Here is a 26,843-nt window from a genome sequence, read left to right as displayed (position 1 = left end):
CTAGGGCTGCAAGGATGGATGGATGGGTCACTTGTTGCCGGGCACAGACCGGTTACTTACCACAGCCTGTGTAAGAGTTAATATTGCACAGATCTTAGTTAAAAGACACAAAACGACCCCAAGGAGATGCACAATCATCCCATATACAAAATGACTACAAACATAAGTCCAGACTACAGACGTCTTGTCGCCTGTTTCAGCCTGTTGGTCCTATTTCCTCATAATCCACCCATCGATCTACGGATGTGGGCCAGGTAATCCACCACTTTGGTCCAAACTGAGATATCACAACAACTCTTGGATCATTTGCCATGAAATTTAATAAAGATCATCTGGACTTTTCCTCTAGCGCCGCCATCAGGTTAAGATTTTAATTTGTCCAAAGCTTTGGCTCGTGACCAAATATCTGCAATACTAATGTCATTCCCATCAGCTGCAGCTGTACTTTGGTTTTAGTGCTTCAGTAGTGGAGGAAATATTCAGATCCTTGACTTAAGCTCAAATACCACACTGTACAAATACTCCATCACAAGTGATTGCAATTGAAAATGTTACTCAAGTTAAACTTAATCAGGAAAATATGAATTAAAGTACAAAAAGTAAAAGTAATCACTGCAAAAAATGGCCTGTGTTAGTGTTATACTATAACACTGTACATCATTAGATGATTATTACTCATGCAAAACAAGCATTTTACAAGCTCATTTTAAACTATATTTGGCTGCAACTCCTTATTGATTTTTGAATTACTATATGAATTAATTCAGTTGAAGTGGTGCAAGGATCAGCTGTGACCTGCAGCCAGAAGCAGGAACAAGGGTTCCCAAACTGGACTTGGACCTCACTGTCACATAACAAACCGCGCTGGATGATGAGCCAAAGAATCCTCTAACATGATTATAACGATTAAAAAGTCTCTAAGGAATATTGAAAATCCCTCAGGAACATGTTTCAGTTAAATGAACAGTTTAATTAAAGAGATATGTAATAATATCAGATACAGTGGTTATACAATTCCCTGTTGTAGATGTACCACTCTTTAATCAAAGGCCAGTAGTCACACTTGAGCTTTAGATCTCAGCACCATGAGAGTGATATCCCGTCATCCATCCAGCCTCCTCCAAGTCCCGCAGAAGCAGCAGCGCTGAAGTCCAAAGTAAAACCTGAGTTCAGGCTATTTATTTATTTTACTTACGTAATGACAAGTGCTGTACATAGCATTGACCATTTCCAAACACAACAACAGTGTTTATAGCCTAAGATAGTTTGAACCACACGTTCTGTGACGGGCATTTATAAAAAATACACACAGCTCAACAGGAAAACATGACAAAACTCAAACAGCACACAACAAATCTGACTCTTGGGAAAGAGACGGATAAAAGACAAACACAGACACAGAGACAGATTTCTGTGAGCCGTACACATTTTATCAACCTTAGGGCTCATGAAAAGACGACTCCCTCCAGGCTTTAAAATACTGCATTCATAAAATGTTTTGTTTGAATAATATCAAACTTATTGTAAAATATTTATTCCAACCATCTCATCTTCACCACGGACCGTTTGTATTTAAATGCTTCAATTATATTGATTTGTCTTCAATGTCTTGAATTAGACATCATTAAATTTGAATGTACACAATTTTTGTCACCCAGGTTCTTTAGCAAGAAATCTCTTCATTTAAAACACCAAACCAATTTGATCGAACGAGAATCCTCTTCTTCATGGGTGATCTGCTCTGCACTCCTGCTTCTCTACATTCATCCAAAGTCAAGCTTAAGCTAACTAACCAGTCACACCGACCTGCTAGATCTCAGTGCTACATCTATATCTTTTCCTTCTGAGCCATAATAAATTTTTATTTTGTATCTATGGCGGCACTAAATCACGCCTCCTGTGTTCCCTTCTTTCCCTACAGAGTCGGATATGCTTTCATCCACAGCCAAACTTGAATCACACTCAGCTTCTATTTTTCAGATCCAAAAAGGCTTTTTACAGCACGGTACATGGGCCCATGCAGCACATGGATTAGGCCCAAAAATCTGTCAGGTTGACAGGAAATGTGGATGGAGTTTCCACATCAAACAGCGGGCTGAGGAATGGTGTTTGTGTATTGCGAGGGAAGGAGCGAGGATGTCGGTGAGGGAGAGGACGGCAGAGCGTCATTCACACCTGAGTGTCAATCCTGATTTCTTAGAGAGGAGTGTGGACACAGAAGACCAGCGTTTCTCTGTGTGCACACCTGGGTTTGTGAGGTATAAACTGAAGCATTCAGACACTGAGAGAAGAACAGTTTGTGTATTGTGTGTGTGTGTGTGTGTGTGTGTGTGTTTATATGGAGAGATCAGGAATACAGTTTGAGCTGCAGAGCAAGCCAGAGACTCAAAATGAGATGAGGGTGTTGCTGCATGAACAAGTGTGTCAGAAGAAAAGGAGAAATGTCTAAAACTGTTTTTTCTTTGTGATTTGACCTTTGACATTAAATCAAATTTATTAATATCAAAGTAGAATAAGTCAAAATCTCATTCAAATTATTCAAACTGTCCTTTAAAAACCTTCAGAAAACCAAACACTGGCTCTAATTAGTCAAAGAAATGCATGTTAACTCCTGGAAAAACACTGAAAATGACACATTTTTTCTCTCACACATAAAATAGATGAGAGACAAACTAAAGGAAAGACCAACCGTCTGTTAAAGCTTTGGGCCACAATAAATGCAACTATTCTAAAGTCGTGAACTCAAATTTCATTTGAGTTTTTCCTTTAATTTACCTTTACCCTACTGCAGTCAGCTGTGTCTACCTTGTGGTGCTTGTACAAATTATGAAGAAGAATTATATTCATATAACATTAGGTTGCAAGGTCTATGATGAGTCTAAGATCTATCTTCTGAACAAAACATGTCAGTAATCTTTAGTAGAAGACTTCACTGAGCCTAATTTATTTATTTGATATTTACTGTGAAAGTAGCACAGGAGAAATTTTATTCAAATTTGATACTAAAATGTAGATTTTAATGGACTTATAATATAATAATAACAATATTCAGCCTATAATAGAAGGTTTATGAAACCACCCATAAGTGCAAGGCTATTAAAAAACTTATCACAAAACAACTGAATTAATATTGGACTGAAGATTTCTAAGCAAATAAAATACTGCATCATAATGTGTTTATGAAATTATATTTATCAAACGGTCTAATGCTGCCACCTTGTGACTAGTTTTCATCGCAACAAATACTGTAGAAATGTGACGTATACAAATTGAGAACAAACTAGGCCTGCTACAATAAATACTAAATGCATTAAAAATAAATTATTACTTTAACTTTTAACTTTAAAAAAGCAAAATGCTACACAGTCAGGCAGGAAAGGAGCCGCCTAAACCGTAAACAGTGTGTGTGTGTGTGTGTGTGTGTGTGTGTGTGTGGGGTGGGGTGGGGGTCATTGCTCTAGGTCAGGGGTCACACAGGTCACGGGGTCACTCCAGAAGCATGTGACCCAGTTTCGAGAGATCATCTGTTTTTGGTTTCGACATATTGTTGCCTTAATGTGAGTCATGTGACGGTCAGCAGCAGTTTGAGTTATGATCCGGATGGCCCATCGATCCTGGGAGTAGGAGTCAATGAGGAATACTTCACTGCTAATCTGATCCGATTATCAAGGCTAATGTCCCATCTTCACTGAGCTCATGAGCACCTTGGCTCCAAAATATTTCCTTAGCCTACATCACGTGCTCCCCATACGTCCCTGGGAATGTCTATTGATATTGTAGCTTATTTGGTATTTCATAACAGTTATTTAAAATATCACTCAAAAAGCAAAATATAGACTCCACTTGGACATAATTTAATCTGACACATTTAAATGCATGTGTTAGTTTTTTTGTTTTGTTTTCTGAGCCCGGCTCATGTTTGGGAATTTAAATACGGTTTGTAATGGCCCATAACACTGTGTGTCTGGCACCACAGCTCGGGAACTGGCCGTGCATTGGACTGTGCGTTATCCGGTGTTTTGATGTCTCGATCGCTGGAAGCGCAACCGACCAGGAAGCAGAACAAGTAGCCCGATTTGTCACCTCGACACATTACAGCTGACTGAGGCCTCACACTTCGGCAGCTTCTTCAATACACTTCGACTATACACGCAGTGTTGTGTTTTTTCCTGATGCTCACCAGGAGGCAGGAGAGGATGTTTCACAGACTGATGTGTCCGAAAAGTGTGATTGTTGCTTTACCTGCCGTGTTATTCACCTTGTGTCAGTCCAAATGTGTTTTTTTTTTTACCTTTTTAGTATTATGGCTGAGAACAGATTAAATTAATGAAGAAAAAATGAAATTATTATTCACCTAAATCTCATGCGTCTTCTTATCAACTGCACATCCAGTAGGTCTGAGTTTAGACTTAAACTATACATTGAAAAGAAGTAATGGTGTCATTTTTTAAAAATTCTTCTTCTTCTTTTCCCTTCATGTGACTTTGGAAATGATTTTAGGAAACAAATCACCTCAGATGCAGAGATTTACTGGAAGATCTCGCACTCCTGCAGGTTACGACATGCTCCGTCTGTAGGTTAAATGGGGACAATAATAGGTGTTCGGGGATCAAACAGACACCTATTACCCGGACAGCCATTAATAGGTAAATAACACATCAAAGGCACGCGCTTGTAAGGCTTGACAATAACCACTGAGATGTGCAAAAGGGTGGGTGCAGGGGGGCGGTTTGAGTCTGTCCAGCAAAGTATAAAAACCTCTAGAGCCTTGGATGTTCACCAGTGCCAAGGAGACGCATCTCGGACACACCTGAGGAAACATACGATCTTTTTCTTCGTGCTTGAACTCTATATTTCAAAAAATGGCATTCGGGTTGGATTTTACAGGCAGTCATGTTTCTGAGATGAACTCTTTTTACTCCGGACATTATTGGCCCGGTACAAGCCTGGATATGAACAACAACGACGATTACGCACAGGACACCAGCAGAGGTGAGAGACTGAATGGGCTACTACATTTTTAAAACTGTTTCAGGAGATAACAACTTTTATTTTAGTTGATTAAAAAAAATGCGAATTCCACAATTTAGTTATAACGTTTTCATCATTTAGTCCAGTCCATCACCCTTGTGTGTTAAGAAATTCTATATTCACCAATCTCCAAATTGAGTTCATTTCTGTACCTTAATTGATTCTAATTCATAGATCATAAAAACTAACATACCCCAACTTTAACATGTTGTCCTCTCTCCGTAGTGCATCATGATGCTGCCCACAGGACGCGCTTGGACACCCAGCGTCGCCGGAAGCGCACGACTTTCAGCAAGGCGCAAGTGAGCGAGCTGGAGAGGGCCTTCACTGTCACACAGTACCCGGATATTAAAATGAAGGAGTCTCTCGCCTCTGTGACCGGGCTGCCGGAGTCTAAAATTCAGGTAAGACATGTGCATCACAGACTTCTCATGCATCGTTTTGGATAACGCCTCATGCAGTGCGTAAAAATAACTTCTATTCTTTCCTTTCAACAGGTGTGGTTTCAAAACCGACGCGCTCGCTATTTCAAAAGCAAGAAACCAACCAAAGCGGTCCCCAAACCCCAATACCTTCATTCCCAATTCACCTACACTCCGGCTCCCAGTCCACCCCTCCCCCAGCTCTGTCCTGCCCTCTCTCCTACCCCGAGCCTGCCGTCCCCACCAGGCTACCCTGCTCCGAGTTTACCTCAGTCCACCAGGCTCTCGACCATCCTGGCGAGTCAGGGCATGTCCTTACCCGGACCTACATCCCCTGTCATCGGCGACCAAGCTTCATCCTGCTCCGAGCATGGACCGGGTGTCCCAGGAGTTTATCAACACCATCACTACCAAACCCCAGACTTCACTGATTACTGTGTGTTTCCAGACAGTGGGCTCGGTGAATGGGATTTGACAGAGGACTTTGAGACTTTCCTTAAAGGTGCACAGGGATCCCAGCCTGTGGGGAGCCGCTGCGCTGCAGTCGGACACCCTGGATCCAAGGAGAGCGTGCAGAGTCAGCTGGACCACCAGGGCTTCTCCAGCTCTGACGACCTGTCCGACCTGTGCCTCCAGGATCTGGGCGACTTCAATATGTCAGATTTAGAAATATCTGCGGCAATGATTGATTATCTTCTGGGCTGACTGATAAAAGAAGATATTTGGAGTTGAATGTTTAAGACCACATTGTAAATAGACTTAGTTAGAACAGAGTATTTATGGTGGGACTGCCTTGAACAGAGGACTCTCTCATTCTCATGTGAATAAGAATGTATAGAATTATTTAGATATTGTTATTGACATATTGTAGATTATTACATGAACACTACAAAGACAAATTAAATTTTTATTCAATATCCTGTTGCGATGTGGTTACATTTATAAAGTCTATTGCTGCTGATGTCGTCACGTGGCGCCGTGGCTTAGTTGGTTAAAGCGCCTGTCTAGTAAACAGGAGATCCTGGGTTCGAATCCCAGCGGTGCCTTTTCTGTCTTTCTTTAGTTTCTGTGCATTTTCAATGAACCGTGTGAACAGCATAATTACCGGACAACGTAGACACGTTTGAGTAAACTGTAACAACTCTTATTAATTACTTTGGACCACTGTTGGTACTGCGGCAACATAAACTCGGACACACTGGAACCCGGAAGCGATCTCAACAACGATTTTCATATCTCTAAATCGATATTAACATGTTACACCGAGTGTTTGGATAACAATAAAACAGTATGCGGTTAAGGCAGTAATCAGTAGTGAAGGAAATATTCAGATCCTTTACTAAGGAAAAGTAAACGTAGCGACACTGTTGAAAAAACTCCACTACAAGTAAAATCCCCCAAATACTTCGGACTAAAACAAACACACAAAACTAAATGCCACAAAAGTAAGAAAAAAAAGTGTATGAGTGGTGTTGTGTGCATTATGCATGTATAAAATTCTTCAATTTAATTAATTTATTAATGTGTTTCTCTTGCAGTCTTTTGTCCAGCAGATGGTGCACGTCTTTCAAGAGAACTACTGTCATATCAGCACAGCACCATGCATATAGGCTGTGTGTGTGTGTGTGTGTGTGTGTGTGTGTGTGTGTGTGTGTGTGTGTGTGTGTGTGTGTGAGAGAGAGAGAACAATTTGGGCAAGAAGAATATTAAACTACTCATATAATTGAAATCTCAAGTTTATTAAGTTATGCAGAATCCTACCCACCTTAATACTGAGGGGACATTAGAGGGGTATTTACTGTGAACAACATGCTTTAACAAGAAACATTATCAGGAGTGATTATAAGTTCATTTTGTAATTACTTTAACACTGGTCACAAAAACATAAAACACAGAGTGGGTTTCTCTTTCTTTCCTCTGAACCACAGACTCAGTCAGCTGGCCTATCTCTTCTCTGCCCTCGATGCATCAGCTGTCTCCTCATGCTTGCAGCCCAGCCAGTATTTTGCAATGGAGCGTGGGTATGGAGGTTTGACAGAGTCCACACGTTTTGTCTGCAGATTCGCTCTGTAGTATTTATCTGTCATCATAAAAAAAAGAAAAGAAACATACAAACCAAAAACTGTTAAAAGGTACAAGCTGAAAGAGAAACTTTTTCATTCTTGTAATTGTTTTTTTACTAGAATTTTGCTTCAGTTTTCTGTTCTGTTGAAACAGCCTGAGTTAGGGATAAAAATGACGCCATGTTTTCATACCTCTCTTGAAAAAATACACATTTTGAACAGGAGTGCTCTTGTACTCATGTGTGGTGCTCTCATCAATGATGTCGCTGTAGTCGCTGTAGTCGCTGTAGTCAAACCAGTCATCATAACCCCACAAATCACTAAACAGCACATGGCGACTGTGCCGTCCACGCTGTCTATTCCTCCTACTGGGCCTCCTCTTCCGACTGCTCCTCCTCCTCGCTGGCGGAAGAGATGGCGTGGGCTTGGGACTGACGTAGACTCGTCCCACAATGGCAGCATCTACAGGGGGCCGGAGACCCTGCCAGTCCCTACTGATGAAACGAGGGCCTGTGTGGTGACTGCTGACTGAAGGAGGAGGAGGGAGGAAAAGATATTAGACTCATTAACAGCGAAATAGAGCTATTCATACAGATAGAAAATAAGACACGAGAGATGATCAGAGATACACAAAGACTTGTGTATTTACATTTGCTCTAAGTATCTAGAATAAACAGCTTTTTACATCCTTTACAGTTTGCATTTCATCCTAATTATTCTACAGACACTGCTGGTTGTTTTTTTATAGAATAAAAAAGTTACTGTTCACTCAACCCTGATTACAGCCATAAACCTGGTCTCCTGTGAAAGGTAAAAGTTTTGCAATCAAAAAGTCAGAATGAGTATAAGAGATGCTGAACCAAAGTTACAGAGACACAAACATGACTATTTTGAGCATAAAAAGGGGAATATACTGTGTGAAAAACACAAATCTGAACAAATTCTGTGTCAACATTTGTTGCAGTGATACAGGGACCCTAAAGTACACAGAATCAGGAGAGTAAGAGCTTTCAAACAATGTATAATTTGTTTGTGTGAAGAGTGCCTGCTACAGACTAAAACAGAAGCAGCTCTACCAAAGTTAAAGAGTAAAACAGTCACTACAAAATGAACATTAAATAAATAAAAACAAGTAAAACACACAAACACATCTGAGGCTTACCGGCGCTTCCGAAGAGCTCTGTGAAAACATCCTCCCATGTCTGATCGCAGAAGAGATCCGTGTATTGCGTGAACAGCACAGACGGGGAGGATCTACTCATGCGGACACACTCCTCATGGGAAGGCTCGTGCTTGAACTCATACTGATAATACTTGTCCCCTGAAGAAAGAAACAAGCGCACAGGGTTTGATTCACTGAAGGCATGTCGACGCACAGTAGCACAAACACATGCATTAATTCCATTTAGCTGATTCAGTTTTAAGGTCCTGATATTTTTAATGTTAATGTAGTAAAGTCAAACAAAACATACAAATATTTGTTTCTTGTTGTGCAGAAGAAGTTTCAAGTAGCATTTTAGTAAATCAGGCCTAGAGGGGCCAGTTTACTTTAGAGTGCTGGAGTAAATGTACTGACTTCCCACCACTGGAAGTTTTCAACCAGTGGGTCAGGACCCTAAAGAGGTCACAAAATAAATCAGCTCAGTTTACTCTACAATGAAAAAAGTTACCATTGGTTAAACTGCTTAGAGCTCATATGCATGTGCAAATTAGTTGCTTAGTTTTAAAATGTCATGAGACAAAAGGATTAGAAACCACTGCTGAGTTCTGAAAAAATGTCATTCATCCCTTCATAATTACCTTTGAAAAAGTAGGCTCTCTCTTTGCCACGGTGGTTTGGTGCTGGCACGGCAAACGCAGCATCAATATCATCTGGTGCGCCGTCAAAGCCGACTGAAATGTCCCGCGGATAGTTCTCGTCCAAGACATCGCCCTCAAACCTCCAGTACTGGTTCCCCTGAGACGGAATAAATACAAAGCCCACAGCAGTGAGGTTTGACGCTACCACTGTAATGCTGACGGCATAGTAAATGTCTATTATTATCAGGCACAAGAACTTCTTGCTTAGTTTTAGGGAAAGATCATAGTTTGAGTTCAAATAAGCACTCTGTTAAGGTTAGAAGACCTTAGTTGTCATGGTTACAATATATGCTTAAGGCTATAGAACAATTGTGGTTAAAATAAAAAGTATCGACTGAACACGACATGTTGGGGCATTTGCTAAAATGACTGATACTATCTGACATGGACACTAGATGTCACTTAACACTAAAACATAACTGTGGGTTGTAATGAAGCTGCTGGCACCAGTGACCTATGGGTTTGTTTTTTTAGGGGAGGACAGTGTCCCTAAGCATCGGCGCAGAGATGAACTATTTTTATCCAAACTAAAGCAGGAGTGGACTAAACATGTGCACTTTTCAGAGAGATCCTAATATAGTTTTAGATGCAATAAATAGTACGTCAAACTATTTATTCAGCCACTATTAAAAGCCTTTAATACCAACAATGTAAAATTTTAAAGCCAGAAGATGAAATTAAACTTTTAATTACAGGCTTTTTGAGGGACCTCCCCATGTTGGGGCCTCAGGTACTTTGTTCCACTATTTAATGTATAAACCATTCAACTAACAACTTGTACCCCACTCCTTTTATAAATGTGGAGAGTAGTCAGAATACACCGCCCACAGCTTGTTCCCAGACTCTACAGATAGAGGTTTCTACCTTAAAGATGTAGCTTTTTCCCTGGCAGTTGATGCGCGTGAACGCGGCGTCGATGGGCCCTGTGATTCCCCACACATCCTGGATGAGTTTGGGGTAACCAGGAAGTATGGACTTGTCATCCAACTCAAAAAAATAGTCACCTACAGGAGGAAAGGCAGGCCTTGGATCAGTGATAAGAAACTTAATTCAATTTATTAACCAGGAAAATTCACAGAGTATCAACACTGAGAACAATGAAGATGTAACAAATAAAATGTGCGGCCTACATAGTCCACAGTTTGCATTTAATGTCTCCAAATCAGTTTGTTCCCATTTACTTTCCCGAACTGTCCTAGATGCAGAATCAAAAAGTGGCAGTGTGAAGAATTGGGTATAATTTTTGGAAATCTATTCAGCTTTTCACCAAATATGGAGGTTAATGTTAAGCCACATCTGATCTTTTCATTAATTATTTTACAAAGAAATGTATTCTGTTGCCACGATAAGACACTATTTAAATTATTCCTCCATTGATTATCACACTACCTTTTTTTTGGTTGTTGAAAGAACTTTGTATGGGATGAATCTGCTGCTGGACCGTTCAGAAACATAGCAATAAGACTTTTGATTTGTGTGCAGCTGCTGTGATCTTGTTATATGTGAAGGACGCGGTAGGACTTACTGATTATAAAGTGAAGGACTGGAGAAAAAGAAAGTTTGTTCCCTTGTAATAAGCAGCTGAGTGCAGGAAGGACAATGTGATGATGTGGGTGAGCCATGACATACAGAACTGTGCAAAAGTTTGAGACTTTAGATGTTTAGATTCCCTTCCATCACGCAGCACCATCAGGGAGGTGTCACTATCTTTAGCGACAAGAAAAAGAGTCCAGCAGCAGACGGTCTGGCCCCCACAGACCCCTGATCTCAACATCATGGAGTCAGTCTGGGATTACATGAGGAGACAGAAGACACTGAGACAGACTAAATCCACAGAGTTCTCCAAGATGCTTGGAACAACACTACCTGACAAGCACCTTTAAAAACTGTGAACTGATAATTGGAGCCGTTTTAAAATTTGGTCACACCAAATATTATAAAACCTTCTATTTACTGCACCTTGTATGAAATAGTTTGATTTTTAGAAACTATTCATGGCATTATCTTTGAAAGCATCCTCATGTTACTTTAAGTGTCTAAAACTTTTGCACAGAAATATATGTTTTTAAAATCAGCAACTTTATTTCAAAGATCACTTGATCTTCTTTGGATCTTGATCTAATGAAAACCTTTTCAAACACTACTGGATAAACTCAGGTCCATGATGACCATCTGAAAGCTTGGCCATTTCTTAGTTTTGTGGATAATTGAGAAATATTCACTGCAACCAACAACAGAAAAAGGGCAGGAAACATACTGTCCTTTTAGATCCAGGTTTACCTCTGAATGCATAGATCGAACCGTTCTTCAGCTGCAGAAAAGCATCAAAAGGTCGACCACTGCATGACGCTCCGTCAGGGTCTACAGGTGGTGTGGACTCATGTGTGGTGCTGGGTGGGAGGGAGACAGTTGGTGCAACTGTGTTAAAAGTTGATGCAACAGTTGTAGCAACAGTCGTCACTTGTTGTGTTACATCCTCTCCTCCCTCGAAGGTATCACCACGAGCAACTGATGCAGAGGAGAAGAAAGTTTTATCACATGAAGATGTTTCAGTAGAAATTGAAATATTCAAAAGCCATGAACTTTAAAATTAAAATACAAATAGTTTATATTCAGTGAAAAGGTAATATTCTACTACTGTACTTTTTTTGGGGCAGATGGTGTCGTAGTCTACACAGCAGCTTCCATAGTACGCACACATGGAGTCACACTGACATTTTCTCTGTGGGTTGAAGGAGCCACAGCGACCCACACAGGACTCTGTGGAAACAGCTTCAACATGAAATGTCCAGCTTTGATACAGTGCAGACTTAGTCAGACTTTACTGAGGTCAGCTCCAAGAACTCACTATACCTCTAAATACAAAAATCTTTTTTTTGTGCATACATGTGTGTTTCTTTCTGATGCTCCAGCACACATTAAATTAAGTGTATTAAAAACACTACAAATCCTACAGAGATGTTGTTTTTCATCAGGGATAAAAACAAAATACAACACCACATTGTTTTCGTATGGTCAAATATACTGTATTGTAAATGCAGGAGAAAATGTATTAATTACTTATGATGTTTATTACTTTAAAAGGTAATGTATTTTACAATATTTACAAGTACAATATGTTACTGATTTAATAATACACATTCGAGCCTCTTGAGGAAAAACTGTTTTACTTTTCATATTTACTGACTCTATGTATGTTCATATAGAGCACAAAAGATAAGTTAGGAAAGATAAACTGTAAGACTTACGCTCTGCAGCAAAGGCAGTGTCCAGCAGCAGGACGAGGCCCAGCAGAGCCACTGCTGGCTTCATGTCGACTCACAGAAATTATTCCCCTTTTAAACGACAAACTGAAAATGTGGAGTTTAAATTCAGAGGAGAACTGTGCACTTTTCTCTGTTTGCACCAGTGTGTCAGATGAATCTGAACCCCTACTGGGGTGCAGTATTGTGTACAGATGATGATCAATAGATACTTTTCAGGAGCTGTTAACCCCGGGGCGTCTGGCCTCCTGATTGGTCAAAACTTGGCTGTGATAATCATTAAACTGTGATGACTGATCTCTGTCCTGTCTGTCCCAAAAACATCACCCTGACATGAACATGAGCACTTTAAGGCACAGAATATGTTATCTGGCAAATTTAAGACCCAGTATCAGCTTATTGGTTGTTTAATTTTGTAAAACTAACAAGACAGGAAGTGGAGAATAAATCTGAGCAGCAGAATGCTTCTTAATTAGGAAAAAGGATGAAGTTCAAATTACAAACCAGATAAGAAACAGCAACATTGTGCTGTGGTCTTGTAAAGTCGATATACTGTCTATTGTATATGTGACTTCTGGTTGAGTGATATGAAGAGTGAGGGAACGGTTATCTGAGCTCAAACATTGTGTAACTAGGTCAGTACTTTTCCTTTATTGATCTTTGGTGCAAAAAAACAACCCTGCAGCAAACATAATGGCTTCTTCCAAATGCAGCCCTGATAACTAGAGTGACATTGTGACTGTCTGACAGAAGCTGATGATCAGAGTCAGCACCCTGAGGCTGAAACCAGCACATCACCACCAGGCGGAAAGCTTGAGCCTAAACACAGACTGAAGTAATTTCATTTCCTCATCACTCACCCATCTGACCTCCAGGAATCTGTTAAACATTGAAAGATTTTTTTTTTTTTTTTAAACAAAATGTCAAAGAGTGGTGGTATTTTAGCTTTCCTCTAAAGCATGTGTGGCCTTGTAGTACCAGTACATAAACCAGTCCGCTCCAAGAAGGAAGTCAGTGGTGTTTAACATGTATTTTTCTTTGTGGAATTGCAGTGAAAACTGTCCATAAAGCTGATGAGCACAGATTATAAACTCAGGTGGACTTTGGTTCTCGGTGACACTCGTATCAGCTGGTCTAATACATGGATTGCTGCCATATCTCTAATGGCTGTCAATTAATACACCATAAAACTTTACAGTATCACTCGAAAAAGATAGAAATGTCTGATGAATGTTGCATAATCCACAAAACTGTGGTCGTTATATAATTACTCTGATTATTATTATTACTTATTATTTAACTATAATGACAGAAAAATGCACTTAAAGTATCAAAAATAATCTTAAGCCTTAAAATGTAAGTAGCATTTTACTTTTTATTTTACTTTTTTTAAAATCAGTTTTTGTTGAAAAATGACGTTAACAGTTCTGACAATAGTTGCCAGTTGATTTTCTACTCATTTATAGATGAATCAACTAATCCTTTCAGCTCTACCTGTATTAAGTATTGTATTATATTAATAATTAATAGTTAATAATTAATAATTAAATATTGGTTTAATCTATGACATAGTGTCACACCAGTTCCTTCGTTCTTCATGAAAGTCGCTAAAAGGAGTAGAGAGCTGTGAGTGTGTTTCATATTCAAGGGTTTATGTTATACGTGCAGTATAAAATAAAAGTTTGGTCCCCAGTTAATTAAAATCATGATAGTTTAAGGCTGTAATCACTGCTTTCCATAAGGAGTATCAGCTCCTTATCTCATAATTTCGACTTTTTATCTCATAATTTCGAGCTGCGTATCAACGTTAGGGTTACAGGAAGTAAGTAAAACCTATTTGGGTGGGGAATGTAAAGTGGGGGCAACAGTTTCCACAACGTTAAGTAATCCAGTCAACTAAAATAATATCACTTTTATCACACTAAGTAGCTAACTTTAGCTTAATCTGAAGTGTTTTGTTCTCCTGACAGTAAAGTTTTCACACATTTCACTTTTATTTGGGCAGTTTAATTTTTTAACTTCCGGTTCGCGCTCTCAACGGCTCGTTGTTTTGGTGACCAAACAAACAAGCAGAACAAACAAACAAGCAGAACAAACAAACAACAAAACGCACCTGAGGCAGTTGCAGAAGAAGTTGAGCAGGAAGGGTCGGGGAAGAAACAGAGCAGCGGATAGCTACACCGTCTACACACAGAAAGCCCGCCATTTCTTCTTTAGCAAACAGAGCAAATATGATGGCCGCAGTTGTAGATTTCCAAGCCCGCGTCGTCGTCCATCTTGAAAACCTACTACACCTTTCTGCACCTACAGCAGAGATGAAGGTAAAATAACCACCTGCCCCCTGATTGCTTTGTGATTGGATTGTTACTGTCCAATAAGATTCATGTGTAAAAAATAAAATAAAATAAATAAAATTGGGTCAAAATTAAGCGGCAACATCTGAGGCTGAAAAATTAAGGCAACACGGAAGTACCAAAAACTGCACTTCTCCGACTGACCGCTTGAGGCAGGCTCCAACAGTGATTCAATCCCCATAGACTGCCATGTTAAAATGTTCAACTTTACAGCAGAAATAAACATGGTACAACAAACGGTTTTGGGCTCTAGAGCTCATGACAACTGTGTTTATATAACTCACCTGTTTGCATTTTTATTAAGGCTTAAAGTTGGAGAATTGAGGACGTGCCGCTTTGAGTGATAGCCGGGTGTTCGGTGGACACAGATGTACACAGATGTTGACAAAAGCACTTCTTCTTTCACAATGTCTTTGTGTTACTGCGTCACAAATGCCATTTGTTCAGATTGTTGTTGATGTTCAGAAAACTGTGAGTCTCTGTGCTCAAAGTTCCCAAGGTGTGACAATAAAGTTATAAGTAGAATTTTGACCCTATTTTTACACTTGAATCTGATTGGATAATCCACACATAAAGCAGAGTCCAATCAGAGGGCATGTGGTTCTGTTACCTTCAATCCTGCTGTAGATCCTGAAGGGTGTGGTAGATTTTCAAGATGGATGACGGTGCAGGCTTATAAACCATGTTAAATATGCATAGGTTTTATTGGCATATGCTTTTTTATGTCAAATATTAATCCAGTCATTGAACCAGTCAGCTGCCCTTCTGATGAGGAGCCTGGCTCTCAGCGCACAGTGATCATCAAACCTTTGAGCTTTACATTATAGACGGGACGCTGTAACACAGCCCGTCATAAAACCTGCACAGTGTGCAGATCAGTCTTGTTCTTTAATCTGAGTGATAAAAATATTCAGACAGTGTTAAGGTGTTTGGTTTTACTCTTTCATAAAATACTTAAAGCATTCCAACTCTCTTATGGTGGTGGTTAGGCTTAAATATTGTGTGGCCTGAATATTATATTTATGAAATTATGACATTAATATTTATCTGATTTAATAATAATTTCTCCACATTTAACTTGATTACTTTCAGTTGGCCAGATGTAATCCCTTCAGAAGATGTTAGATCTTAATCCGAAAGATCTCTGAAACACTGAATACTTTTGAAAGGTTTGTACTTTTTACACAGGATGTGGAAAAACCGTTTTGAGAGAAAAGACAGTTTATTTTCTAACCACAGTGCTGTCATCATACACCGACTTTAAATCAGTCATAAACAAAGCACTAACAACCCTAACCCACTGGAACTACGCCGACTGTGGTAAAGATGTGGTTACAGTCACTATCTGTCGCTTTGGTACTCAGTTTGCTGTTTTGTATTTTTTTGTTGTTTTCGTTTCTTTTTTTCTCTCTTTTATGGCTTTGTTGTCGTCATGCTCAGACTGTGTAATCGTCAACACTTAATACAAAAAGATTGAAAACTAACCAAGCAGCAGTCTTTAATTACACTTGTTGTAATATGATTAAATACATATTACCAGAACGTGCATCTGATACTCAACACATTTTGTCAGAGCTGGCAAAACATGCTTTCTTGTGATAGGACATGAGCACTTGTTGATATGGCCGACAGTGTGTTTTATGACTCGACTGAAGATATCTCTTATCTCACATATGAAGTAAATTGAAGTTTATATATGTATGAAACAACAGAGACTTCTGTTGTGATTGTAGGTGACTTCCGTGTGTTGCATAAGATCATAAAATATTACATGTGATGTGTTTATTGAGAACAGATCAATAATAGACATTCACTGTTCACTCATGTTGCTTTTTATTGGTGATACGTCAATTATAGTCAGAACAACTCGCCCTGTTAGAATCCATATTGTGTAGTGAAAGTTTTAGGAAGCTGATATTTGAATCATGTGAGTTATTTCTGGAAAAAGAAATTTTAAAAATGTTGATGCTCAGTATCTCATAAAGTCAGTAGAGATTTGTCCAAGATGCTTAACTTAACTGAGCAGAGGCAGCATAGTTGTGTTTTCATGTTGTAAGTTACCCTCTGTAATTAATGCACATAGAAATAAAAAGCACAACATATATTTTTGTTTAATTATTTAATTGACAAACTTTTGTAACTTTGCACAAAACCCATTTGACTTTTGGATACCGGACTAGCTTGTTAGCAAACGTGGTAAAACATGTAAATGAGAGAGTTGCGGAGTTAGTTTCAACATAACCCATCATCAACAGACACAAGATAACTACAGAGTAATTCAAAGTCGGCCGGTGTCCAGGTTCCCATCTTCTCATCTTCCGTCTGTGGGCCACCTGTACTTTTCAGCTCAGCGGGAACATGCACCACCCCTGGTGACCTTTGACTGCACCTGCCAGAGCTGCACTCCTCCAGATTATGACCCTGCCTATTGTTTTTCTATCTCTCTTCATCTGCAAATCCCTCCCGCTCTCTGTACCTTCGCTGTTGCCTCTCTGTCATGGATTGTGATCTCTTTGGGGTTGAGTTAATGTTTGATATGCTACCAGAGATATAAAGCCCCGCCACCTCAGTGGTTCTCTGTGGTGCACATCTCTGCTTTTCATCACCAGTACTTACTGTTCCTGTGCTCACCTGACTTTAGTGTGTAGCTTCATTTTCTCCTGTCCGCTCCTCCGTCTCGGCTTCACTCTAATCATCTGCTGTTTGTCTCGATCAGCTGTCTGCTCTCAGTAACCAGGGAGACGTCTGGATAGTTTGGGTGTTTTTTTGCCTCTGAGTTGCTTGTCAGTTTTGCCATGAAAATCATTCGTAGTTCGCTGAGGTGGCTGTGGTACCACAGAAACTACATCATCATCTTCGTCACTCCACTGGTCCTCCTTCCCCTGCCAATCATAAGCCCTACATCGGTGAGTGTGTGTGTGTGTTTGTGCCAGTGGAGGTAACTGGCTGTTTTAATCTGTTTTTCTTGACTGAAACATCACCATTGTTTGCAGAAGATGTTTATTCTCACACTCATGTCAGAGAGATTCACCAGGGAAGCGATTTCACTCATTTATTATGCTTGTTCAGTGTATTAACACCTGGTGAGCAAGGCCAGGTAAACCTTACAGGTGTCCCTGGGTCAAATATGTGTTTTGTGTGTGTGTTGTTTTTCGTAGTTGTCTATGAGAGTAAACTCAACACCATTTTTACTGCAATTTGAATATGTAAATATGTTTTTTTCTTCACAACACGTCAATTTTACACTGAACAATTAACCAATCAATAAAGGAAATAACAGTCACATGTATTGATAATGAGAACAATTGTTGGTTACAGTTCTTTGATGGAATAGTACGACCTTGGCCCAGGTTTCTGTTTCACAGACAGAAGAAAATGACAGGAATTTGATCAACAACAACAAATGGCTTCAATATAAACCAAACACTAATGCTGCAAATGGACATTTGGATTCTTTAGCATTCATTCATTAGCATATTGATTTACTGTATTCAAAAAGGCTCAGTTACTTTATGATTGGGAGGCAAAGGTACGATAACGGTACACAGTGTACAGTTGATCTTAGACCACATTTGAACCCTTGACAAGACACATGAAAATGGCTGCCTCCTAGATTTCAAATGGTCCCTTCAGCCACTCCCACAATGCAATGCATGCTAAGTAATTTTCAACAACAGTTATAACAACATGAGATGCATGTTTTCATTAAATAGGCATTTTGAGTCACGTTCACTCTTTTTCTTTCAGTTTTTTTTTTTTTAAATGAATGGTTGATTACCTTCAAAAATGTATTTGAAGCTGTCTCCCTGGTTCCTGTCTTTATGCTAAGTTGAGATAACAATTTACAGGCTCCAGATTCATATTTATTCTTATTCAGCTTCTTACTCTAATATTAGGTCCTTCGTATCAACTGCTCTGGAATTGATTACAAAATTTTACTGCTCACCTTTAAGGCCTTAAATGGCCTCGCTCCTAAATACCTTTCTGACTTACTGACCTGGTATGTGCCCTCTTGACCACTGAGACCTTGCTGGTGACTCCCAGCTCACAGCTTGTGACAAAGGGTGACTGGGATTTTGCTATTAAAGCATTTACTATATGAAACTCTTCACACATAAATCCCTTCTTATCATTTTTCCTTTTGTGAAAGCATTCAGAAATGTTTGACACAGGTTTTTGTTTATACTGATTATTTCTATTTATTTGATGTTATTCACTTATCGTTTTCATTTCTTGTTATTTTGCTTGTAAAGCAATTTGTTAAGAAAATGCTATATAAATAGAGTTTATCATAATAATTATTATTTAGAGTACACACATGAGAGTGGTATCAATCTTCTCTAATGACTTTCAGCAAGAAAGTGAAGAAAATATTAGTAAATCATTTTTGAAAATACTAATAATTCTAAAAAAAACAAAAAAAGAGTGATGTGACAATTTAATGAAAATATGAAGCATTTGATGTTCTTAAAACTGTACAGATAGTATATTATAGTAGTAAAGTAATGCTACTAAGTGCAAAAGTGCTCATAAATGATACTGTTGCAGTGTGCATGTAATAAGTAATTTCATACGGTTTATATGACTTTGTCAGAATAATTCACACATTGTACACACTTTGTTTTCCCTCTATCTTTGTCTTAATGTTCTAAAAGTGTAAGTGCCATATGAAGCAGACATTGTCGCTCAGTGCATGACCTGCCGAGTTGAACGAGGTCTCATGTGCGTGGCAGTGGAAAGTTTTGTGTCGGGTAGTTTAAACAGTCTTTAAGAAAAAGGATTTTACAGAGAACCCATAAAGAGTTATCTCCCGAGACAAGAGTACGACAAACTGTTTGTTTTATGATCAAGGGTTACTGCTATCTGCATGTGTAAAGTCTTACTGCCTTTTAAAGAGACGTCGAAGATAAGACGAAGGACGCGACAGCTGAAATTCTGTGTGTCTTTGTCTGTGCCAAATCAGATGAAGCACATGTGTCAAGTGTCTTTTTATGACTTCAGATGTAAAATGACAAAATGCTGCGCTGATGTTAGAGTATTGGAACACTTCTACTTCACTGCCACTTCTGACTGTGTGTGTGTGTGTCTGTGTGTTTACAGCAAGCGAAATGTGGTTATGCCATCATCCTCATGGCTCTGTACTGGTGTACGGAGTGCATGCCTCTGGCTGTGACGGCTCTACTGCCAGTCGTCCTGTTTCCTATGATGGGCATCATGACGGCCGGAGCGGTAAAGACCTTATTTATACTCCTGTGCTTCATTATGAGCCAGTTTATATGTACCTGTGCCTTATTTATCCCTGCAGGTGAATACAGCTGCTTGTGACCCCTGACTTTGTCCTTCTCTGATTGGTCAGAAAGGCGAGGCTTGCTCAAAAGCTTTAAAAGGGCGTATCCCTGCACTGCTGCCACGGTGTTCAAAGAGTCTCGGTCACAGCAGCACTTTGCTTTAAGTAAATGTACCAATACACCAGTGTAGAAATACATTACTGCTGCAAGTAAAGAAGCATTATCAGCAAAATACATGGTACAAGATATAAGTGCTCGTTCACAAGCAAAATGGTTACTGTGACTAATATAGTATTGTTCTGTATTATTTGATTGTTAAAATGTATGCATCAATGTGTAAGCAGCATTTTATTGTTTTTAGTGCTGGAGGTGGAGCTGGCTTTAATTACTTTATATACAATTACATAGCTTAGTCAGGTGTTTTCAAGGGTACAGAGATGAGATGACCATGAGATGTGAGATGATTAATGAGGTAGTAAAGAGTAAAAATAAACACATGCAATGCTGGATAATTTGATCTCTTCAGTTATTTAAATGAAACCATTTCTTTGGTGGACGTGCTAACACGTTACAGACATCAGACATAATATGTTTATTAGGGATCGTTGGAGGAATAGAAGTTCAAAGTAGCATAAAATGTAAATCCTCAAATGAAGTCTAGGTACATCAGTCTAAACTTCACCTTCTGTTCTTTGTGACAAAACATCTACCGCCTCACTATAACTTCATATTTGTCTTTGCTTGGTCCCTTCAACCGTCAGCAAGAGCACAACTAAAGGGCACAACTAAATTTACTTTATCTTAACTGATGAAACGCTGCATACTGAAAGTGATGATGTGACAGTAATTTTCAGGACGTTCTGTAGCTTCTGATCTGCTGATCCCAGTGTTTGACTTTTATTGCTCATAAAACAAATGGGATGATACATTACCTCTGCATTAGACCGCGTGTTCACAGGTTACTTTTACTTGATTCTTCTGCTGAGGTTTGTGTCTGTGCGATCTGTTTCAGGTCAGCATTGAATATCTGAAAGACTCCAACATGCTGTTCATGGGCGGCCTGCTGGTCGCCATCGCAGTGGAGCAGTGGAACCTCCACAAGCGCATCGCTCTCCGAGTTTTGCTGCTGGTTGGTGTTCGTCCGTCCTTGTAAGAAAGCCCTGTGATACAGCTCACCAGTGTACACTACAGCACACAGCAAAGCCATGACTAAAGGATCAGCACTGCCTACACAGATCTTAATTGTTCATGTGTTTAAGATCATTTTACACATTGCATTTATTTACAGTGACAACACATGTCAAAGATGTTCAACTGATCACACAGATCCTCCTCATCTTTCAGGATGATAATGTTCTCTGATTTTACACTGTTGAGTGATTTCTGCACAACAACCAGAGGCATCAACATCTTAACAAGTTATGTAATATGATTTGTATGGTGGCCCTGAGAGCATATATGAAAATATACAAAACAAAAGCAAATGCAGGAAACGCACGTGCAGCATTTGGAGAAAAAAAACAAAAAAAACACTGCAAAGTGAAAAAACACATTTAATTAGAGGAACATGCTGCAGAAAGAGAAAACTACAGAAGAGCTACAGAAGTGGATGCTAATAAAATATCATCTTATTAAGACGTTACTTTGACTGACAATGTGAAAAATCACATGTATGTAAGCAAATAACCACACGTTAAATTTGGAAATAGTGCTCATCTCAATCATTTTCGACACATCTCTACTCATGGTCACCATCTTCATGCTCCCTCCCTCCCCTTCACCTCTCTCACAGGTTAATGATGGGCTTCATGATCGTCTCGTCCTTCCTCTCCATGTGGATCAGCAACACGGCCACCACAGCCATGATGCTGCCCATTGCTCAAGCCGTGCTGCAGCAGCTCAAAGACACCGAGTCGCAGGCGGATGAACGAGATTTCCAGGCCGCAGGCGCAGACAACCATTCGTTTGAGCTGGAGCTCAGAGAAACTAAGGGGGAGATGGCCAACGCGAAACAGCCCAACACTGAGCGTAAGTAAAACATATCTGAGGCCATGGAAGGTTTCTAGTGAGTAACCCTTACAATAATCGTGACTTGATGTGTCGTGCTCCAGATGAACCTGAGATGAGTCAAGCTGCACTGCGGGAGTCCAGGAGAAGAGAAATAGATGAGAAGTACGAGCTCCTGACCAAAGGGATGAGTCTGAGCGTGTGTTACTCCGCCAGCATCGGGGGCACGGCCACGCTCACTGGCACGACCCCTAACCTCATCCTGAAGGGTCAAATCGACGAGTAAGTCCTGAGTTAATATCAGTCAACAAGCACAGACAGATGTTATTCCAGATAAGTAACCTCCTTTCATCTCCATCTTTTGTGAAGGCTCTTCCCTAACAACGGTGACGTGATCAACTTTGCCAGCTGGTTCGGCTTTGCTTTTCCCAACATGGTGCTCATGCTGGTGTTCTCCTGGCTCTGGCTTCAGTTTCTCTTCCTGGGCTTCAAGTAAGGCAACCAGTGTGGCACAGTCAGCCGCCTCCCTGGACAGCTAGGACGTTTACTGACCAGAGGTCTTTTTTACTCCTCAGCCTGAAGAAGTCATTCGGCTGTGGCATGAAGAGCGACAGGGATAAGGAGGCGTGCGCGGTGATGAGGGAGGAGTACAATAAGCTGGGGCCCATGAAGTTTGCTGAGGGGGCGGTGCTCAGCATCTTCGTCCTGCTGGTGGTCCTGTGGTTCACCAGGGAGCCGGGCTTCATAGACGGCTGGGCCACTGTGCTCTTCAACAAGGAGAAGGCGTGAGTCTCTCACTTTCTCTTTCCTTTTTTTTTTTTGTTGTTGTTGTTGTTGACATGACTATGGAGGATAAACTTGTACTAAATGCTCCTGCTAACAAGTGTTTGTGCAGCAAAAGCCTAATATTGCTTGTTCCCTTTGTCTTGTGACAAAGAGCAGGAAACACAGCGGCAACATGTTCAAACAACAATATGTCTCTTATCTTCTGTACATCAGCTTTGTGTCCGATGGAACCGTCGCTATCTTAGTCTCCATGCTCTTCTTCGCCATCCCCTCCCAGCTGCCCAGGTTTGGTGGCTATGGTTACAACGACGAAGGTGAAATCACATTTACAGGAAAACATCCCTGATAATATTGTGCTGTGATATTTGTATGACCTAAATTGCAGTTCATTAGAGAGCTGGGTGATAATTACCGAGCGGATATGACACTGCTCTTTCAAAGTAATTACTGTTTCATGTTCAAACTTCATCTGGGTCTCACAGGTAAGGCGGTGAAGGCTCCCTCCACTCTGCTGAACTGGCAGGTGGTGCACGAGCGGATGCCCTGGAACATCATCCTGCTGCTGGGAGGAGGCTTCGCTCTGGCTGCTGGCAGTGAGGTAAAAAACCCAAGAGCACCGTGTTTCTTCCTTTTAAGACTTCATGATCCCTTTTATATTGTGCTGGAAGGATTTGTGGACTTATCAATGAGTGTGTTTTGTTTCAGTATAAATTGAATACCTGAATTGAATAATATTGTTGAGCTATTTCACTGTACTCTACTCTCTCGGATCGACCAACATGTATCCCTAGTGCCATGCAGCTAGCACGACAAATAACATAATAGTACAATGGTCTTTCCTTGTTTATTTGTTTCCAGGAGTCAGGTCTGTCCAAGTGGTTGGGAGAGAGCCTTGCTCCTCTGGAGAAGATCCCCCCCTACGCCATCTCGCTGCTGCTCTCCCTGCTGGTGGCGACATTCACCGAGTGCTCCAGCAACACGGCCACCACCACGCTGTTCCTGCCCATACTGGCCTCAATGGTAAACTGAGTACAAATACTGTCCACATGCACACACGGCTGTGCACGTGATTCTTCTCTCATTGATTACACCGTGCTGTGCTGGCATGTTTTTGTTTCTTTAGGCCACAGCTATCAAGATACACCCGCTGTATGTGATGCTGCCCTGCACCATTGCTGCCTCTCTGGCCTTCATGCTGCCTGTGGCTACACCGCCCAACGCCATCGCCTTCTCCTTCGGAAAGCTCAGAGTCATCGACATGGTGAGATTCACACACATATGCCGTCCGTTAAACACCATCTGTGTCACAAGTATCACTCACATGATCAAGGTTTAGAGATGGCTGCTCCCATGACTCTTTGATTTAATTCAAAGGATAATAATAGTCAGGAGGTTGTGTCTGTTGAGGTAGGAGGGAGCTAAGTGTCCTTTACATAGACTGCAGTGTGTAGTAATAATCCCTTACGATATAAATCACTTAATTAACATGACCTGGACCCACTGAAGCAGCACACAATACATGGATTAACCGCTTGACACCTGAGAGGATGAGCTTCTTAGAAACTGTAGCTTGCAGTTGTAACAGTGTTTGCTACAGGTCTGAAAGAAACGTCACAAAAAAAGGATCGAACAGCCTCCAAAACAAACAAACAAACAGACAAAACAACAGTTCTGCCGACAACAGGCAGAGAAAATATGTAGGACTTTTGTGAATAAAATGAGACTTTTTAAATAACTTCTAAGGCCTTTATTTCAGGAAACTAATTTCATTGCTCTTTAAGACTTTTCAAGACCTGCACATACCGTAGTTTGTTTTTTAACTCATACTGATCAGAATGTGTCTGTTCTTCCAGGTGAAAGCCGGCTTCATGCTGAACCTCATTGGGATTTTGACCATTAATTTAGGCATCAATACCTGGGGATACGCCATGTTTGACATGGGCACCATGCCTCATTGGGTCAACGTTACAAGTAAACCCTGAGTGAGGAAGGACAGAGAGAGAGATGATGGAGAGAGAATGACACAGAATTGGTTTTCTCTATCTTTTGAAGAAGCTAAACTGTTCTAACTTAAAATAGTGCATTATTGTAGGATCCCTTTGCTCATTAAAAGAAGCCGATGAGGAAAAATGTTTTCAGGGCCTTTAAAGGAGAGAAGAGCTGTAGCAGGAGCTCTGATCGTTTTAGAAGTAAAGGAGGAAAAGAAAGGTTGGCCACAGTCAACGTGGTGAGGAAAACAAAGTTTAAAGATGAACCTGATCCAAAATATAACACCATTTAGTCTCAGTTGCACTGTACACATCCCAACACTCTGAATCAGTCATTGTGATTACTGTTTTACTGTAAAAACAAGAACCAAACAAACAAGCAGCACTGAGATAAAGTTGAATCAGTTTAGTAGCTTCTTTATCAAACCCACTCTGCCGTCAGCGTCCGGTACTTCCTCGTTTCATTCCAGTGACCGAACAAAAGAGAAATGATGCGCGTTCTTTTTTTCTTGCTTTAAAAAAAGACTGAGGTCATTTCCTTGTACTCGTTTCCCTGAATGTGATGTCATCTCATTAATCTATTTATCATTTACCAATAATGCGGCTCACAGTTTGTTTGAGTGATTGTTTAAAACAATGTGATTATTCCGAGTGATGATGTGTTTACAGACACCATGTAAATGAGATGAATTCATTGAATTAATTGTATCAGTTAATTTAACTTATTACTGTGGTCCTTTTGTTGGACCTTGAGTCTTTAGTTTGTTTGTTTTTTGTTGCATATTTTGTTTTTTTTATCACTGTTTTCATCCCACTGTTGTACACGTGTAAATTGTCAAAGCCAGAGTGTCAAAGTGCCTTTAGGGGATTATTTGTTAACCTAGAAGGGATTTTTTTTCATCTTAAACTGGCAATATTCTCCTTGAATGAATAAATGTAAATTAAAGGAATAGTTCAGAATTTTATTTATTTTCTTGTCAAGTGTTAGATCAGAAGATTGATACCACTCTAACAGCACAGCATATTCATTTATCTCAGAATAAAGCCTGGAAACAGCTAGTTTCCAAAGGTAATAAAATCTGTCCAACAGCACCTCTAAAGTTTACTGATTAACATGCTGTATCTTGTTTGTTTAATACAAAAACTATTACATGCCAGTTTATTTCTTGGCCGGGCTCAATGACTTTCTGGAAACTACTCCCCTTGAAGCACAACTTGTCATTTCGTCACTTAAGTTTCTGTAGGGATTAAATAAACAAGATGTTAATGTTTTTTTTTGGGGGGGGGGGTTGTTTTTTCTGTTTTTCTCATCTAACTCTTGGCAAGAAAATAATGTATAGCAATTCCAAAGATGTCAAACTCTTCCTTTAACAAACCCACTCCAGTAATTATTGGGACGTGTACACAAATTTGAGGTGACGCTGAAAAATGCCGTTAAGCATTGAGGAAGGTGAAACACAGAAAGCGCACAAATCAATAGCAGGAAGGTGTTACCAATACAGCGTACAGTGAGCACAGATGTAAAGGTTGGCTCAAGGATAATAACACTGAGATAAGAAGCTGCCAATAAGATACAATCTGAGTGGAGGTCAATTTCTATCACGTTTATTACGGCTAAATGTAATAAACTGCAGAAACAGAGACAGAACGTCCCGGCAGAGTAATGTGTGTTTTTTCACATTTTATATGTACCAGAGCTGTTTCTACTCTGAGAATAAAGCATCATCGTGTGAACAATGTCTCTTCCATTCACTTGACACCCACAATATTAACAATCAACA

General features: G+C 40.0%; 3 protein-coding genes and 1 non-coding gene across 4 annotated transcripts; 3 read left to right on the top strand and 1 right to left on the bottom strand.

The window, feature by feature from the left end:
* Positions 1-4,862: 4,862 nt before the first annotated feature.
* LOC111647469 (uncharacterized) lies at positions 4,863-6,337 on the top strand. The gene is made up of 3 exons (XM_023397075.2): positions 4,863-4,992; positions 5,257-5,435; positions 5,529-6,337. The coding sequence occupies exons 1-3, from the start codon at positions 4,863-4,865 to the stop codon at positions 6,156-6,158; spliced, it is 939 nt and encodes a 312-aa protein (XP_023252843.2). The 3' UTR covers positions 6,159-6,337.
* Positions 6,338-6,425: 88 nt separating this feature from the next.
* On the top strand, positions 6,426-6,499 carry trnat-agu (transfer RNA threonine (anticodon AGU)). The gene has a single exon. It is a non-coding gene; the product is annotated as a tRNA-Thr (tRNA).
* Positions 6,500-7,173: 674 nt separating this feature from the next.
* On the bottom strand, positions 7,174-12,835 carry vtnb (vitronectin b). The gene is made up of 8 exons (XM_023397023.2): positions 12,625-12,835; positions 12,020-12,136; positions 11,657-11,884; positions 10,241-10,380; positions 9,317-9,473; positions 8,679-8,837; positions 7,709-8,044; positions 7,174-7,533 (listed from the first exon to the last, which is right to left on the bottom strand). Exons 1-8 carry the CDS (start codon positions 12,686-12,688, stop codon positions 7,397-7,399), a joined length of 1,338 nt encoding a protein of 445 aa, XP_023252791.1. The 5' UTR covers positions 12,689-12,835; the 3' UTR covers positions 7,174-7,396.
* Positions 12,836-17,558: 4,723 nt separating this feature from the next.
* slc13a2 (solute carrier family 13 member 2) lies at positions 17,559-26,799 on the top strand. The gene is made up of 12 exons (XM_023397051.2): positions 17,559-17,899; positions 20,094-20,222; positions 21,294-21,430; positions 22,074-22,309; positions 22,393-22,570; positions 22,658-22,780; positions 22,864-23,073; positions 23,288-23,388; positions 23,557-23,672; positions 23,933-24,094; positions 24,198-24,335; positions 24,928-26,799. Exons 1-12 carry the CDS (start codon positions 17,789-17,791, stop codon positions 25,054-25,056), a joined length of 1,770 nt encoding a protein of 589 aa, XP_023252819.1. The 5' UTR covers positions 17,559-17,788; the 3' UTR covers positions 25,057-26,799.
* The last annotated feature ends 44 nt before the right edge of the window (positions 26,800-26,843 follow it).

Source organism: Seriola lalandi, unplaced genomic scaffold (genome assembly GCF_002814215.2).
Source record: "Seriola lalandi dorsalis isolate HSWRI2012SDOR001 ecotype SW California unplaced genomic scaffold, Sedor1 jcf7180002054995, whole genome shotgun sequence".
In the NCBI taxonomy this organism is placed as follows: Eukaryota; Metazoa; Chordata; class Actinopteri; order Carangiformes; family Carangidae; genus Seriola; species Seriola lalandi.
This window is presented reverse-complemented; position numbering and strand designations above follow the sequence as displayed.